The 18524-nt window shown below is 44.2% G+C and overlaps 1 protein-coding gene across 1 annotated transcript in view; it reads right to left on the reverse strand.

Annotated features, from left to right (window-relative positions):
• PLCH2 (phospholipase C eta 2) overlaps positions 1-18524 on the reverse strand; it is a 358008-nt gene that overhangs the window by 26363 nt on the left and 313121 nt on the right. Inside the window, exons 12-16 of the mRNA XM_019541274.1 lie at positions 18082-18240; positions 17431-17472; positions 4490-4579; positions 2736-2836; positions 710-807 (exon numbers count right to left, since the gene is read on the reverse strand). Of these exons, the coding sequence (XP_019396819.1) occupies positions 710-807; positions 2736-2836; positions 4490-4579; positions 17431-17472; positions 18082-18240 (490 nt within the window). The remainder of the gene's footprint in view (positions 1-709; positions 808-2735; positions 2837-4489; positions 4580-17430; positions 17473-18081; positions 18241-18524) is intronic.

Here is an 18524-nt window from a genome sequence, read left to right on the forward strand (position 1 = left end):
TGTGCTATGTTCCATCCATGGAGGATATGAGGCTGGGAGAAACAGCCAGGTATAACAAGGAACCTAATCCTTCATACATTGCTTGAACCAAATTTTGGAGGGTGAAGATGCTTAAGGAGAGGGTAAGACCTGCTCTCCCTACTTTTCATATTATCATGGGTGGCATTTACACTTCTGAATTCCACTCAGGGTTAATCACAGAGAAATTTCCCAAGCAACATAATGCTGAAGTTTCAAAGCTGCGTCTCAACTTTCAGAATTTATGGAAAGCTTTGACGATTTCTTTACTGCTATGAAAACAAGTTTTCATGTAGACAATACTCTCCAAACTGTTATAAATTCTGGCTGAGAGCAGCATGGAGGTCTGTTTAGTGTCTAATTGCTTCCTAGGACATAAATTGGCATAGGACAGTTTTAATCCCTACTGGCAGCAACTGCATGGATTATTACTACCTGTGGTTAATTTTATCCCTTTTAATTATGTTGTTGCACAAATTCTGATTCATTTTGCAGATTCAAAGTCAACTCAGATGCTCAGCCACTTTGAAATGCCCCAGACTGATTGCATGCAACTTTACTGTCAAATTCCCTTCAGGAAAAAAAGAACCAATTTGTAGTTAAGAAAAAGTCATAAGAATATGTCTTTCAAGCCAGTTTCTGAACTCCACGTAGAGCAATTAATTTTTAGAAGACATTTAGTTCAACTTACGTTCAGTTTCAACATCATGGATCCCAACAGATTTTGTGTACTTCACCAAGTCAGAAAGAGCACGGGAAAGCTTCATTGTTTTCTTCTGACGGCTCATCCTGGATGGAAAAAACAAACCCACTTTACATGGGAGGGTAAAGACATGTAGGGAATAAAGCAGAGTGCTGTAATGGATATAGAAATACCAGATGGAGACTCACTAAAAACACATGATGCTGCCTAAACTAGCTCTTGAATTAAGACAGGGAAATGGCCTCCTTTTCTTATATGATAAAGACAAAGACTTTAATTTCCCAGGGAGAAATTACACTTTCAGATCCAGTACACTGGAAGGACTCTGACCTTGTACAGAAGGTTTGATTAGGGACTTTAAGGGTGGAAATAGAGGGTGCAGACAAAAGAGCAGCTCTCTGATGCAACTCATAGCACACTTTGCAGGAAGTGCTATGGGTTGCAACAATTCTCCAGATCTAACAGAAGTTTGCTGTTGGGTCTGGGAGTTGGGGGTTGCAGCTGCTTGCTACAAGCCTGCAGCCCAGTCTCTGTAGCAACTCCACTCCCCACGCCCAGCGCAGATGCTGTTCTCAGAATGGGAGGAGGGAAAGGTAGCAGAGGGAGTTCAATCAGGGGGCTCCAATCCACTCACCCCACTCTCCAGCACCAGCTGAAAAAACCCCAGACTAAATTCCCTCCATTCCCTTTCTCTGCTCCCATTCTGAAAACAGCAATGGGCTGGGAGCTCTCCAGACACAAGTTACAGAACGTGCTCCATTTTGGAGCATGTTCTTCTGAACCCTCATGCAATGAGGATTCAGATTTTTGTGGGGTTGGGCCCTTTTAAAATAGTCTGCAATCATGCACTTCTGTTTGGTCATGGCTATAGCCCACCTTCTGGGGGCAGATCAGCTGAAAATTGTCTGCGCCCAGATGTTACTTATGTGCCACCATAAAAATGTTTATGAAGACATACAGTGAAAGCAAACAGACAGCTATACCTTCTGTCATGCCACAAATACTGAAAATTGTGTCCCCAATAAAAGGTTGACAATAAATTGAGCCACTTTATGGCAGCCCATATTTGTTTGTTTATGGCGGGACAAAATGGACAGCATGAAACTGCCTGTGATCTCCAGCCATCTAGAGCAGGGGCTCTGGAGACTTGAGGGGTCCAGTCCTGGACACCCCAGGAATTCCTGGATAGGGTTGGCCCCCTCAAGCCCGTGGACCACTTGCCTCACTTTTGTCACTTACCCAGATGCATCCTAGCAATCTCTGGGGACATGTCTGGGTAAAAAGAGAAAGTGAAGGCTTCACTCCTACACAGGATGTATATCTGTGCAGCAATGATAGGTGTGTTGGGGAAATCCCACTGCAGGGGATTTCCCTGGTGCACTATCTGCAAGCAGGGAGCAGGGAATCCCTATGGGAGTTCCCTCCTCCTGGCTTGCTGATGCATGCTGGGAAAATCCCCTGTAGAGGGATTTCCCCACATGCAGTATCTGAAAGCAGGGAGTGGGGAAGTCTCCTCTGTGCTTGCAGACACACATGCAAGTGAAACCCTCTGCAAGGGATCCCCCACATGCTTCTGCAAGTGCGGAAGCAGGAATCCCCTTACGAGTTTCCCACTTCCTGCTTGCAGATATGCACATGATGGAATCCCTCTGGAGGGGATTCCTTAGCTCCCTGACATGGGGTGGGGTGATGTTTGAAAGCAGGGGTACATTTGGGCATGTCATCTGGAGATGTCTATAGAAGTCCATGGAACATGATCAGCTGTTTCAAGCCCTATTGTCTGTTTCCAGTCTAAATATTTTTCCACTTCCAAGTACATTTAAATCCCAAAGAATCACCATTAAGATAATGCCCTGATCCTTCTCCTTTGCTTGAGGTTCTCACCCCAATCAGCACATGTTCCAGTTTGCCTTCAACAGACTGGCTTGTACAGTTGAGACTTGGTCCTTAATTTCCTACATTTATGAACACACCACCACAGAGCACTGACTTATCCAGGATCCATGTTACCAACCTGCTGTAATGTACCGAGCCCCTTGCTAAGTTTCCTTGAGAGTCCAAGTCATCTTCTCCCTCTTCCAGACTGGATGCCCTTTTCAGTTTGCCTCCTTTTTTCTATGTAAGAGAAAAACAAATCCATGATACAGAACAGACACATTACACAAACATGGTTTACTTTCTACTGGACATCAAGTATAGATCAAAGAACAATAAAACCAGAGAAAACTCTGGGGAGGGGAGAGAAGGAGAGTAGAGAAGGTGTCTTTGGATGCAGACAGAAATGACATTTGTGGTGCAACTGGCTCCTTGAAATCACTCTAAAGCTGTGCCCAAACAGAATCATTCAAAGCTGTGCCGAGCCCTTTGATAATGTGACAAATTAACCTTCATTGTATAAAGATTCAAATGAATCCACTCCTAAGCAGAGAGACTTCATTAATTTCTGTCTGCTCCTCAGATAGATTCAGATGCTGTCTCTGGATGGGAGAAGCCAGGGAAGGAAGGTCCCTTCTGGGGTTCTCAGCCCCACTGGAGTGCCCTCTTACCTTAGGGGGGCTCCAATATACCCACCCTCCCACTCCAGCGGCGCTGAGAAAACCCCAGAAAACCTCCCTCCCCTGCATTCTTCACTCGCTCACCGAGAGACAGCAACAAGGCTCTGAGAGTGGGGTGGAGCCAGGGGAAGAGACAGAGGAAAGTAGAGGAAAGCTCAGGCTCTCTCCCTGGATCAGCTCTGATCCTCCCGAACCAAAAGTGAACATCTGTTGGGTTAGGGGAAAGGGGTCTGTTGGGTCAAGAGGGAAGTTAGAAACTCATGGCAACTTCTGTGAATTGCCATGAGTTAGACCCAGGAGCTGCATTTCTGTCTGCATCCTTCATCAGAGCATGAATGCACACAGCTGGTACTAACTGTTCACATGCCACAGGGCCATGTTAGCGGTGTGCCTAAGTGAGTCAGGAAATAACATAGGGCCCAGGTTTTCAAGAGACTAGTGATTTTTGGGGTTCTAAACTTGGCACTTTACAGGGTCCTGATTTAGAGAAAGGACCAAGCACTCATCTTCCTGGAAAGCAGGTCCCTTTAGAAGGTTTCAAGTTGGGCACCTAGAGTTCAGGATAACTAAAAATCAGTAACCATACTGGAAAGCCTTGACACAAGGACTTATCTGGTACAAATGTTACCTAGCTGTTAGTGCCACACAGAAAAACTGGTATCTGAGCAGCCCGAGAGACTTCCACACACAATTCTGCTTGATTATTTCAAAAGCAATTCACTCTGAGAAACTGGCAAACAGCAGCTTTGTACAAGACTCTGCAATATGCCAGAATTGATCTGTGCACACATGGAGGAGGCAGCCTGGGGTCAGAACCTTCTGATATGGGATTGTACATCTCTCAGTGAAAGGTGCTCCCCAACTGAAATCCCTGCAGCTGTTACTATTATTACTCTGTGCAAAGAGGGTATAATGAATGGGTTATCTTATATTTTGTTTCTCTAAACCATTTTGCAGTAAGCTGCTATATAAGGAGGTGCAGTAACTAATAACATTCAGGTTGGATCTGGGATACCTTTGGCATTTGATGGTAAGTGAAGCAAGTTAGAAAGAAAGGCAGCTGGTCATCCTGTCTACCTGACCAGTGAAGAATGTGATGATGCCTGTCAGTGATGCAGTTACATCTCTCTCTGAGGCAGAAAGAATCCTCCTACCTGGGAGCCTGATGATTCCTTCTGCTGCAGGGTGAGATGTAATCTGCTGAGAAACTCACCTTGCGCTTGGAAAAGCTGCCCATCAGTGAACGGCTGTGTCGTTTGCCGCTTGAGTCTTCCCCAGATTCTACATCATCCTCGAGTTTGTTCTAAGGGGACAAAGGAGAAGTACTAAGGAGAGGGAGCGAATAGGATAGTGGGCTGCACATGACCACAAAGGTTTGTGTATCCCATCCCAGTGCAACAACAAGAAGCGGTCAGGCTGATACCAATGCCCCTGATCACTGCAGTGCAAGACCCTGGAAACCACAAGCATGAGTATGTTGATTGATGTTTTCTGCTGGTACACTGATCACCCAAAAGCTCTTTCAGAGCTGACAGGTACCATGCAAGGTGCTACGCACCTGTCTTCAGTAACGTTAGCATCTTGTTCAACACAGCTAAACCTGAGTGACTTTAAACATATTTCATGCATCAATATCTGAATGTTTTGTGCCTCAGGATTTGCAGGGCAGGTGTGGAATGGGATTTACTTCACTGAGCTGCTGACTAGCTAAGTTAACTGGAATGAGCTCATTATTGGAGTGGTAGATGCACAATTGAAAATGCATAGTATTGCTACGATATCTCATGGTAAAAGATACAACATGCTTCTTCCAGCTGTTGAGGGGATCTTTTACTAAGGCCACTGGGCAAAGACAAGACTGCATAGACTCACCAAGTTTTGTTCGGGACTTAGTAATTATGGAAGGGACCCTGACTGCATTACAAAACACTGCCCAGACTGCTGGGTTTAAAAGAGTGCACAAAAGCAGGCACTAGAGCACTTCAGAAGTACAGTTCTGTTTCTAAACCTAACCTAGAATGACTTTCAAAATGCTTGCTAAGTGTCTTGTCTACAATAATTCTAATTTGTATAGAACAACCTTTCTAAGCTTTTCTTGTAGCTAATTATAATCTCTAAAATGACAGTGCTTCAAGTTCATGCACTACAGTCTGTGGGTTGAGAACATTTTTATAAATAACCATTATTATAAAATTAAAATATAAATGTGAATGCACACAATATAGACCTTTTTAAAAAAAAAAGAACTAATTTTTAAATGCACATTGTTCTATAATGGAAAACAAATCCTTTGTGTTGAAAAGTCATCACCTGTGTACATTTTATGCTCCAATTCCTCCATGTTTGAGACAGAAAAAAAATGTTGCATCTCTGACAATGCTCTTCACCTGGAATCATCATTAACTGAGTGCATTCGGCTATAGAAGCTGAAGTCATTAATAAAGAATTTTTACAAAAAACCTAACAAAATCCAACAAACTAAGCTGCTAAACACCTCTCCCTCCAAAGTCCCAATTTACATTTTCAAAGGCTGCCACACTCCATTATTCACTTGCAATGATAGATTATCCCTCTGTATAGGGTATGAATTATAAAAAGAGTTAGTATAAAATCTCATTATGAACAAACTAGAAAGATTTCTAAATGGAATCAATGAGAGAGATGTTTTTCTTCATAAATAGCTTTTACATAAACCATGTAAGAGACTAACAAAAACCCATGACAAAATATTATGACAGAGGGAAACGTGCTCTTCTTCTCTACCTTCTTTGTACTCTTGGCCAGAATCAGATCTTGGGGTACTGTGAAAAGTAACATGAATTAAATAGAATTGAGCTAGATTTGTCCCAGTCTGCGATCACATTCATCCTGTCTCGAGGCGTGAGGGAAAGGAAATGCAGTAGTAGGGAGAAGCTTTGTTAAATAGTGTAAAAAGGGTTTCTGACATATCTTCAGCCAGTAAAAATAGGAGATATTTATAGCTTTGGGCCAAACTACAGAACATAGGGTCTTATGTGTTACAGCACTTTACAGATCAGAGTTCTGGTGAGATTCCCTTATTTGATGTACCTGTTGGGAACACAAGCCCCAGCCTTTCTTCACCTCATACCGTGCCGATCCTGGTGCATATACAGCAAAGGGAACCCCCGAACAACAGAGGTAACCATGACAATGGGAGAAAAAAGTAGAGGTCTGAAGTAAGCAGAAGATGGTGATAGGCAGGAACTACTCAACAGGGTCCTTGGAGGTAGGCATTATTAGGCAGGCATTATTAGCTGGGTTAGTTGCAACTCTATTTCATAAGCAAAATACCTACAGTCATTAGACATTACATTCACTAATGTGGCCACACAAACTTCTCGCTCATCCAACACACCATCAGCAAAGCAGCCTTCAATGTCACTGACTAATCTAAAGATAAGGAAATGGCCTCCCAAGTGTACAGAAGAAGTCAAACCTGATGGAAAACCCCTATTGAATTTAGTGGGAATGAAGAAAATAGGCTTCCAAAAAGTCAAACTACAACAATAAAGCTGAAACCATTAAATGTAAAGGTTATCTGGCACAGGGAAAATTCTGTAGACTTCCAAAGCCCTGGTTTTCTATTCAGCCCTACACAAGTGTTCCTTAAGGGAAGCTCACAATATCCTCAAACTTAAAAGCAGCACACAGTAGAGACTGGTAGTCTACAAGAGCTTTGCAGTGTACCTCTAGAGGGCAATGGTCCCCCACACAGAAAACACAGCTACTTTGTGAGTGGTCACTGAGCAGAGCTATTAGGAAATTACCAATGAGTGTGCATGTGTGTGTGTGTGCACAGGCTGGGTGTCTATGTGCTTGTGTGCATGCATGCGTGTGTGTGTGTGTGTGTGTGTGTGCATGAGTGCATGTCAAAGCCCAGTCCATCAAAACCACAAAGTTTGCCAGAAATATCCTAGGGTCAACAAAAGGTTTGGTTTAGGAAAAGTTTCTCAGGAGCAGAAGAAGATTCCTGGTGAGAGTAAGAGGGAAGGCTCGCATTCCTAGAACAGGCAACACCTGGTGCCCAGTGCTGTCACTGGGGAGAGGGCTCACTAGTTAGGAGTCCCAACTGTGTCTCAATCAGAGTAGGGACTCAAAAGTGGGTCTTCCACACACCACAGGAAAGCCCTGAGTGCCAGGAGACTCTTGCCCTGGGGTGATTCTCGCTCTCTTTTTTTAATATGAAAAACTTCAAATAAGTTTGGACACTACCCCGATACTTCACAGGACAGAGCTCACGTAGTTTCACAGGAAGGGAAAATCCACTCCCTGTCTAGTTCTAGTACTTGTAGTGTTTCAGGAGTGGGGGAGCAGAACTTTTATATTTTTTAAATGAAAAAGAAAAGATTATCAATTATTGGCACAACTTTTCAGATCTGAGCCAACGCAAGGTAACACATCTCTTCTACGTGCAAACATTGCACATACATCAGCACTGGAAAATTTGGAGCTTAAACTACTTGAACAGTTTTCTTTCTTAAATTTTAACGTGGTTTTTTTTTCAAGAAGCTATTTGTAGGTATAAAATATTCAAGCTGTAGCAAATCTCTTTAATAACTTACAGGAGCATGTAATAAAACAACATTATTTATAAATAGTTAATTCCTGACAATCTGTCAGAACAGGTGTAGCTGTTGTTAAAATAAATGCTCGTGCGGAGCTCAACACACAGTGAGAAGCTGTTTAATCATGTTACACAACTGTGTGCAGCTGACAAAGCAATACTGCTCAGACCCATTCAGGAAGAGAGAAGGTCAAGCCTTGGATCCAGAGTGAGTATCAGTGTTGAAGTCTGAGTCTGCAGGTAGCCATGCATGAACTGTGTGGAGTCCTTAGCTATTACTAATAATGGAAACAATTAACAACAGTGTCTATAAAGGGATCAGCTAAGCTTCCAGTTTCTGCATATTACAAAATTTCCACTTCTGAGAGTTTTTCATGCTACCGAAAGAGTCTCAAGAATTGTGTCCACAGTATGACATGCAACCTGCGAGTTAGGTCCCTCTGCCAAAGGAATGGTACAGGAAGCCATCCTGTAATGCGCATGCTTGCCCTGCTCACTCGGGAAGCATTAGAGGTTACAAATGGAGCCTGCCATACATTCTCAAATCCCCCATGCCAGAATATCACAGCCAGACTTCTAGGCCCGAGCTGACAGCTGCTTGTGCTCCCAAAACCTTAACAACCTCCAAAGGACTTGCTCTCTGGTTTTTGACAGAACAAATCTGTCAGGACAGAAATGGGCAATAGCTTAAAAGGAGCAGGAGCCCTTGCACAATTGCTTCTGGGCTATCCCACGTGAAGCAGTGAGAGGGAAGCTCTCCAAGACACAGGGCAGCCCAGGGAACTTGGTTCTAGCCTGTAACATTGCCAGACAGAAAACCTCAGCTGAGAAATCACATGCATGTGAAAGAGAAAGGCCCAGAAATACTTCTGTGGCCTGAAAAAAAATGAGCTAAATGGGCATTACTTACAGACCCCATTGCATGACAAAGGCCTCTGACGAATAGGAATGAAACATGTTAAATGATAGGCATTGAAGCCATTTACCATGAGGTCAGCATAATCAAGCCATCAAAGTCAGCAAGGTACAAGCAGCTTGCATTTCATGTCCTTCAAGGCTTCTAGACCCAAATGGTAATGTTTCTTCTATTAAACAAGCCATTTCACAGGCCAGGGCCCACTGAGATGGAAATGTGGGAGGAAATCACTAATTTCCTTCTCTACCTTTATGAATTGGACTTAGGGCCTGAAATTCCTTCCTCTAAGACATGAACTCCAGAATTCAGGTCAAATCCACACCTGGGTGAAGCCAGAGCAATTGGGATTAAACAGGCTCCCACAGCAAAAAAGGAGAAAGGCCCAGGACTGGAGCTCTGGAGTGGCCTCGCTTACTTCCCAGCATTGCCACAGAGCCACTGCAGAACCTTAGAAAGTCATGCAGTGTTTCTCTCCCTTGTTTTTCCTTTATGCACATGGGGCAATAATTCTCCCTGACTCCAACTAGTCTAGTTAGATTTCAAAACATGGGGGGCAGGAACAGGAATGTCCACAGACCCAAGAAGAGGCCTGGTATCAGCATTGTCACCTAGTCACCGTGACAGCTCACTCTTTGGCTCTGGTGGTGCTAACAAATCAGGTTGAAGCAGTCAGTTCAATACCAGCTTCCACCTGATGTTCTGTTGCTATAACCAGGCAGGATGACAGAATACCCACTTCTCCCTGCCGGCCTGTTACTTCTGTCACTGCTGTACTCCGTGGAGCTGCGGGGAAACGGACCGGCCGGCTCGGCAGCGGAGTCCAAGAAAAAAGGCAAACAAAATGTTAGGGATTATTAAGAAAGGAACTGTAAATAAAATAGAAAGTATCTTTATGCCACTTTCTAATTCTATGGTGTGTCCACACCTAGAATACTCTGTCCAGTTCTGGTCCCCACACCGCAAAAAGGATATCGAAGACCTAGAGAAGGTACAGAGAAGGGCAACAAGGATGATCAGTGGTACAGTGAGACTTTTATACGAGGAGAGACTAAAGAGGCTAGGCCTACGCAGTTTAGAAGAGAGACACTTGAAGAGGGAGACGATAAGCATTTACAAAATGCTAAATGGTGAAGTAAAAGGGATTTACTGTTTATTCTCTCTCACAACAGGGGTCACAAAATGAAACTAGTAGGTAGTAAGTTTAAAACTAACAAAAGAAAGTTCTTTTTCATGCAGAGTGTAATTAGACTGTGGAGCTTATTGCCACCAGATGTGGAAGCTGACAGTCTGGCCAGATTCAAAAAGGGACTGGACATATTCTTGGAGGAAAGGGGCATCAGTAGCTACTGAACGTGGGAATTAGGGATACAGCCTCTGAATCAGAACTTCCTAGACCTTAAATGCTGGAGGCTGCAAGTGAGAGAGGAACAGTGGAAAGAACTATGGCCATACCTAGTTCACCTTCCCTTTCAGTATCTACTTTTTGTCACCATGACACAGGACACTGGGCAAGATGGACATATGGTATGACCCAGTAAACATCTTACTCTTATGTTCGGATTATCTGAAATCTGGCTTCATGCCATTCTGGAAGGAAAAAAAACCCTGTGTAAAAGAAGTTCTCTGCTCAAGGCCAATGATTTCCTCTGAAGCAGTTTATTTGATGGGCTGGCTCAGGGCCATGAACCTGAAAGTTTGTGTTACCAAAGAGCTGCAGCTCCTAGGTCAGCCACGCTCCGGCTGCCTGTCAAACCACTTGGTGAGCTGAAGAAGAGTTGTGAACCTGGGCATTTGGGCTCCCCAGAAGCCCACAGGGCAGGAAGTCAGGCAGGTTTCCAGTGAAATCCGGCACACTCGCATCACAGCTACAAACACCAAACCTCTTGTGTATCACTTCAATCCCAGTGCCTCAGGAGTCTCTGAGAACAAACAGCAATCGCTTAAGCATTCAAGCACTTAGGAAGCCTCAGCACAGATTTGTACAAATGGGATCATATATTACATATGACCCACAAAGAAGTTCCCAACCAATTCTTCTGCTCGCATATGCATTGTGTCCCTCATGAGTCAGCCTAGGAAACCTTCAGACAAGTAGCTTTTAAGAAGAGCTATTAAGCAAGTAAGAGGAAAGTCTCTTATTGGCAGTCACAATTTGGCAGCTGGCTGCAAGCAATGTAAGGGATTGAACCACATACCACCCCCCGCAACCAAGTGCCCTTCAGAACCGGGTGGGCACATCTGCGCACATGTGTGCTTGTGTGCATTTTGCTGGGGGTGAATGATGGGAATCAGGCATTTCAGGGTTCAATGCCCAGTCCCATGGCTGGCCACATTTCTCGCTTCTGTTACTGCAGGGCAGATAACTGTGCTAGGAATAAACAGGCAGGTATAATGTATCTCCATTGTCCAGCCCAATGAAAATTAAAGAGGACTAAACATTCCCTCCTACAGGGACACAAACTGCCACTCCATATCCAAACAGCTTCATTTTGCTGCCAAGATGCAGAAGATGTAGTTTTCTCTGATTGGATTGCAAGCTGCAGCAGCGGCACATCACAGCACTGCCTCCTGCAAAGCTACATACCCAAAATATTTACAGTGCAACTTTCCTCCTGCTGGAATGCAGCTCTTAGCTTAAGGGCTACTGTTATTTTGCATTATGTAATGTATGATCCCATTTGTGCAAATCCACGCTGAGCCTGCCTAAGTGCTTGAATGCTGAAATGATTGCTGTTCAGTCTCCGCAAGCTGAGCCCTTGTACACTGTTCCTAGCATTTCACTTAATTCTGAGTCTCAGTTATTTTCTGGAACAAAGCCACTGAGAGCTGCTGCCCCCCAAGGCAGTCTATTCCCTCTGTCCCCTCTACACATGCAGAGGACTGAAGTGATGCACAAAACAATGAATTTGTTTGGGCATTGTGCCTGCCTCAAATGCAGCTTTCCTTCACTGAGCCAGGGAGCAAGCTGCTGGGAAGACAGAAGGCACAGACCCTGCATCTTCAGGGCAATTCCTGCTACACCTCTGCAGAAAAGGGTCACAGTTCTGCTTAGTAATGGGAATGCTCACGTCACTCTTAATTAATGACTGCATTCCTCACACTCTGGGCAGCCAGCACCACTTCACTGTCTACAGGACGATTAAAATATCAGCAAAGTTTCAAGGCATTTCCTGTGAATGGCTACCAACCTCAATAGTCCCCTGGACCAAAACTGCCCCAGTATTCAAGATGAACCAGACAGGTGGGTCTAGTCCCCCCTTGGAAGTGCATGTCCTACCTGTGCCACCACAAGGAAATACTTCAACTTTGTAGTGGTCTAAAAGAGAGGTCCGTTTTTGTTGGCTGTTTACACAATGCCAAGTTTGTTCTGAACAATTTTTCTATGGTCCTATGAACTATTGTGCAGTGCTGCTGTATGCTTACTGAATCCCACCCCAGATGTAGCTGCATTTCAATGGGGAGAAAAAGGGCTACAGATGCATGTGACTTGCTTTTACAGCTTCTTTCTAAACTAAGCTCCTGCCTGATTTCCATGGGAGCTTGGCACACTACAAAAAACCCCACACTGGCAGATCTACACAGAACTATTTCAGAGATGCTTATGTGCAATGTACACACACCACTAAAGTCATGCAAATGCAGGTTTACTTAGGATGAGAGTGGCCACTTTATTATTGAGTTAGGGTACCAATGGGTCTGGGCTGCTGCTCAACCAGCATTTAGTTGTGGATGTGGTGGCAGTGGCCAGGGCAGGTTGATGGTTGGAACAATATAAATAATAGGGCTGGCAAATGATTAAAAAATGTGATCACAATTAGTTGTACAATGAAAAAATTAATCTAAATTACTTGTAATATTAATCACACAGCTAAAAACTGAAAATTATGCTAAGAAAAACTGAAAATTATGCAAAATTGTGCAGGTACTTTGTATGGTTAGGAGCTGCATGAGGTGGCTCCACAGGAATCTCACCCCCACCCGCTGGCAGCTGCCTCCACAGGGGCACAGGGAGTAGGGCCACCATTGCCAATGCTTCCCAGGGGCCCTGACCCGGGATGCACAAGGACCCACAGGCCCTCGTGCTGAAGCTCTCAGGTGGTCCTGACCCGCCCAGAGCCTGAGCTGTGGGGCCCAAGGGTGCCAGGTAGCTCAGCGCCACCTTCCTCAAACCCCTGGCACTACCAGCCTGACTGCTGAGGGCTCTGAATGGGGGCCGTGGGTGTACCCAATCTCCTGCCCCTTCCTGCTGCAGCCGCCTGGAGCCTGCGCCTGGGCTGCCCTACAGCTTCTCTGCACTGCCACCGCGGCCCCACTGGGCAGCCCAGAGGCAGTGGTGACAGCAGCAGGGCAGGGCAGCTTGGGCGCAGGCTCCAAAAACACGTGCGCAATTAACATGTTAAAAAAATTAACGTGTTAATTGGCTCCTGCGTTAATTGCACACATTAACAGCGACTAATTGGCAGCCCTAATGAATAAATATTCATCTTGAAACTTCTAAAATTATTGCATTACCATAGTAACAAGGGCTCCAGCTAAGCTTTAAGCCAGCATTGTGCTAAAAGTTGTAAAGTACATAGTAAAAAAAATCTCAGCTTCAAATAGGTTGCAATGTAAACAGAAAAGAAAAAGGTGGGAGAAGGGAAGTCTTGTCTTCCCTTTGCACATGGCCAAACTGAGGCACACAGATCCCTACTAACTCACTTAAACTACTTTGAAAATCCTGCCTTTGTGACTTTGCAGACATTACACAGGAGTTTGTAGAAGAGGAGAAACTAACCCCAGCTCAATACCTTAGCTGTAAGGGCTAACATTGATGAGAGAAGAATTGTTCAGATACCAACACCTCACTTCCCCCACTTCAACGGCATCAAAGCCAGCTCTAACCAATCTGCAGTACTGCATAGTGCATGATATGAAAACAATCTTGTGTCCTTCTTTTCTGAATAAACCTCCAGCCCTTGAGTAAGGCCACATCCATGAAAACCTATGGCATCAGCCCCTAAGACAGACACATGCCCTCCCATCTACTTTCCATAAGCACAAGTGCCCTGTGTGGCACATTGACACTTACTGCAGTGGATCTTTTCTCTCCCTTTCTCCAGCTGCTGGGGGCAGGGTATGAGTGCATGCCCAAGGCTCCTTGCTCTTTTATGAGACACTTGGCCATATGTTCTTTACATCTTCTTCCATGGAAGCAATTGATGGGTAGCTTGACTTGCAGGCTGGCATTTCCAGATACCAGCCCTGCCTTCCTCTCTCTCTTATTCCTGTCCCCTTTCAGAAATGGCTTTGAGCTCTTTGCCAGACATCACTTTCCAGTGTGGGTGGGTTTTGTTTGGTTTTGTAGGAAATTAACTCCCTAGGTCCACCCCCCCCACCACCACTTTTGCCCCAAGGGACTACCTTTTTCACTGCTTTCCCTGTGCAGCAACAGTTGCTAAAGGGCCTGCAGAAAAGTGATATTAATGGTTTCTTACAGGAAAATCAAAGACTTGCATGCTTCGCTGCTCTGCAAGCATCTGATGGAACATGCTAAACAGGGATGCTGGGACTGGACCGACAATAAATATTTATCATGATTAAGGGAAAAGCCAATAAATGCCATTAGAGCTCCAAGCAAAATTAGCTCCATGCTGCAGAGCCGAGTCTTCACTATCTTTCAGGATTAACTGCGATTATGCACTGACTCCACCAACACATGGAGCTTTCCAAATAATAAACCTTGTACCTCACAACTAAATTTAACTGAATTCCCCTCAGCTAGCTGGGAGGGCTGCTTCCAACCCTGGATGGAAAGGTCCCATTTCTAATGCAACACAATCCATGCTCCCTTTGAAAGCCAGACAGCCCCCTTGGTGCAAGGACATGGATATTTTACAGATGAGCCTCTCAGAACTCCAGTGATGGTGCACTTTGTTCACCTTTGTACTGTGTGAAGCACCAGGAGCTCAGACAAACTGGACAGGATGACTGACTGCAAGCTCAGAGCCCTTTGTCCTGACTGCTTGCTCTTTAAGGTGCAAATAAGTGAAGGTTTCTCTGAAGGAGCTGTCCAGGCCCTAGGCTGGGTTAGGTGCACATGGGACTGGCACTAAAACAAGATTCAGTAACTCCACCTGCATTCCCCCAGTGTTTCCAATCCCGTCCTTCAATGCAGCACTGTGGGTACAACTTGAATTGCTGCACTTCTTGCTGGTCACCTCTAATCCCAAGCTGCCACCCACCCTGTCATTTTGGATCTAGGCCTTTCAAACAGGGAGTCTTTCCAACATCAGTCAACTGTGCTGCAGTTCAGTATTGTAGAGATGGGGCTAGGCTGTATGGCTCTGATGCAGAACTTCCACCTTCCTCAGGGCCCTCAGGTTTGCATCCAACCCCCAGAGCCCCTGTTCCATGCTCACCAGTGGGGGTCACAACCTGCTTGAAAGTGGCTAACATGGCAGTCACAGGCAGAGCAGCAGACTTTGAGTAGAAGTTTGCCTAGCGCTTGAAGTCCACAAGAAAAAAGATCTTTTGGGCCATTGAGTCCAAGGCAGCCACATCACACATCCATCTGATAAACAGATCAACATCCATCTTGAACTCGGTTAGGTTTTTGGCCCCCACCAAAGGAAGGCTATATTCAAGAACCTTTTTCTTTCCTATTCCGTTTGTATCCATTCATTTCTCAGCTAGCAGGGGGCCAAGGAGTCAGAGATCGCTCCAAGCTCTGCCACAGATTTGGCTCTGAGCAAGCCCCTGTCTTGGTATGTAAATACAAGATGAGATTTAGCAGCTTTGCAGGCAGGCTGTGAAGTTTCATTCATTAATGGCTGCAAAGGGGTTGAGATCTTTGAATGGAAAGCACTAGAAAGGGCTCAGTATTACCCGTTTTAGCAGTGAGATGGAGCTGCTGAAGAACAAAAGCAACTCACTGAAAGCAGAATAGCCACAGCCACTGAAGAAGAAAGCACCACCTAGTAGCAGAAATGATGGACTATGACACAACCAGAGCTGCCTCCAATGAAAGGTTTTTCTGAGTTCTCTGGGCAGCATCAGCTGCTCTTTCAGGGGACACTAGAGATGGTCATTCCTGTTCACAAACAAACTGTGTTACTCTAAAACTATGGTCTGCTAGATCCCAGGACAGTTCCTTAGTTAACAGAACTCACCTGCATAAAAAGAGTTCCCTCTGTTCCCACATCATGCTTGGCAGCTTAACCAACCATGCCCTACAGTGTTAATAATCTGGGCACCCCTTCTGATTAGGACGTGATTAATCAATTCTGCTGTAGCATCTAATTAGAATGCTCCAGCGTGCTGCAGTGTCTTGTATATCCAGTGTCCCTGCATTTGAAAATGGTGTTAGGGGCGCTTTAACTAAAGCTGGTTGAATGAGCTTTAGTTAAAGCGCCCCCCTGCCATTTTGAAATGCAAGACACTGAATACGAGAGATGCTGTGAGCATTTTAATTAGAGCGGCTCCCAAAAGCTGCTCTATTTAAAACATCCTCCCAAACTCCAGAGTATATGCATAGGTTCCCTTTGGTTTCAAGAGGATGAGGAAAAGGGAACCACTCAGCAAAGCAACAGAAATAGCCCATGAAAAGCACCCAGGCTACTTTGGTAATGCAATGGCAGCATTAGCCATTCAAAACTTTCACCCTGCTGTAAACAGACCAAGTAATTTATGGGCACCTGGACGGATATTCAGTATGGAAACAATCCACTCACTCCTACCCTGTCTATTTTCATGGGGCTAATCAGAGCTGGTGAGGAATAGATGTTCACAATTTTTTTCCAAACACCTCTGCAATGAATCAACCTAAAGTCACCTCTGCTTATTTTACTCATGGTTAAATACTCAGTTATTTCCATGGAGTTTAATTGCATGATTCAGGATATCATTGTTTGGCTTAGAATAATAAATAACAACATCAGAGCAAAATGAACAGAAGTCTGTCAAAAAAGTAGAGTCCTCTGGATTTCCCAACTCCTGTTACTGTATCTCCTATTGACTCTCACAACATTTGGTGTTCCAATTAAAGACCTAGCTGCTGGTGGATTACACAAGAAGCTTGGCTTCCATTAAAAAAAAACCAAAGTTTCTAGCTCATGATTTGAGACAGAAATTTGAAAACATGACTCCTAAGGGTTCAAAACCTAGGAACCAAATGAAACAAAGAAACTATATACATCCTGGATTTTGGGCCTGAAGCTTGATTTTCAAATGCTTGGGATTGGTAGTATTCTGTATTTGTAAATTATACCAAGAACTTCAAGATCAGAATCTGAATTATTTAAAGGGGCAGAACTGACTTTATGTGCTACTGACATGCTTTCTGGGAAGGTAGGGGTTCAAATATTTCAAAATGCATGTAGATGTCCTCCTCAATAAAGTCAAACTGGACCTAGAGTTTTCTGTGGATTACAAATGAGAGCCAGACTTTAGCTCCTGGTTCTTAAAACTCCTCTTAGAAACTGTCTTTGTGTACCTGGAGATTGTACTGCTGAAGTTCAGCATTATACAGTTAACTTGAAGTATAATTTGTTACATTGCCAAAAAGACTCTTTCTCATGCACACAGCAGCCACTGTAGTACATGCCTAGGGCCTAGAGAGTTTAAAGGGTATTGACTGACTTGGGGTCAAGAGAGGGGATTTTGTTGGACTTACCATAGGTTTGTCTCCTACCGAATGTGCCATGGAACTGTATTTCTGCAAAAGGAATAGTCACATGAGAAGACGGGGCCAGCATTCATCCAGCATTTCTAACCAGCAAACAAAATTATCCCTTGCCACAGTAATCCACGTGCTTTTATTTATACAAAGCATAAAGATCATCCATATAAAGTAACACTACTTATTACAAAAACCCATCTTGGGGACAAACAGCTATTGATATTAAAATGAAACACCTGGGCATAGAGGAAAAACTGAAAAAGAATGAAACAGTTAAGTGTAGACACAATACACTGGCATACGTATCTCATCTCTTCCTCAAAAGACTGCTCCTGGCTTAGCCTCCTGAGGAAGGTGAGTGCATTTTATTTTTAGGCATGCAACTAAACTTCAGGAAGTCAGGATGCATATTCAGCTCCCTAACAGATGTGTCCTGACTCAACAAAGAGGCTGGGCCATGGGAGCTACAGGGGCTCAGTGCCTCAATAAAGCAAATGTGTTCCATGCACTTACAAGCCCAAGTTTAGGCTCCCTGCTTTGAAAACCAGGCTTTATCATCATCATTAACACACTGTACATTGAGTAGCAAGACCAACATTTAAGAAATCAGATCTATTACATGTAGAGTTGATACAAAATTATCACCTTCTTGATGTCTGACTTGTGGCTGAGCTTTCCAGATGAGGGCAGAGTGGTGACTGTAAAATTGTTTGGATCTTCACAGTCACGGATTTTGGATTCCTTTATCAGCGAGTCAAGTTTCTTCTTTGCTATATTTTCTACTCGCTTCCGATTGGTGGAAGCCTACAAACAAAGCAGTTCAGTTAAAGGAAGGCAAAGGTGCATGAAGCCCTAATTATTCCAGCCAGGGTTAATGCAAATTAAAATGTTACATTAGAAAAAGAAAGAGGAACATGAAGCAAAAGAAAAACAGAAACAAAAACAACACCAAGACCCCACACTGGACTGAGGCTATTAATGACTACTGGTCATGCCAAATAGCTCAGCAGCCTCTTCACTTGTACATTGTGAAGCACAGTATCATTCTCAGTTGTCACCTGCAATGATAGGTGTGCCCAATGCCAGAC

This window comes from Crocodylus porosus, unplaced genomic scaffold, assembly GCF_001723895.1.
Source record: "Crocodylus porosus isolate Cpor-Errol unplaced genomic scaffold, CroPor_comp1, whole genome shotgun sequence".
NCBI classification, from domain to species: Eukaryota; Metazoa; Chordata; order Crocodylia; family Crocodylidae; genus Crocodylus; species Crocodylus porosus.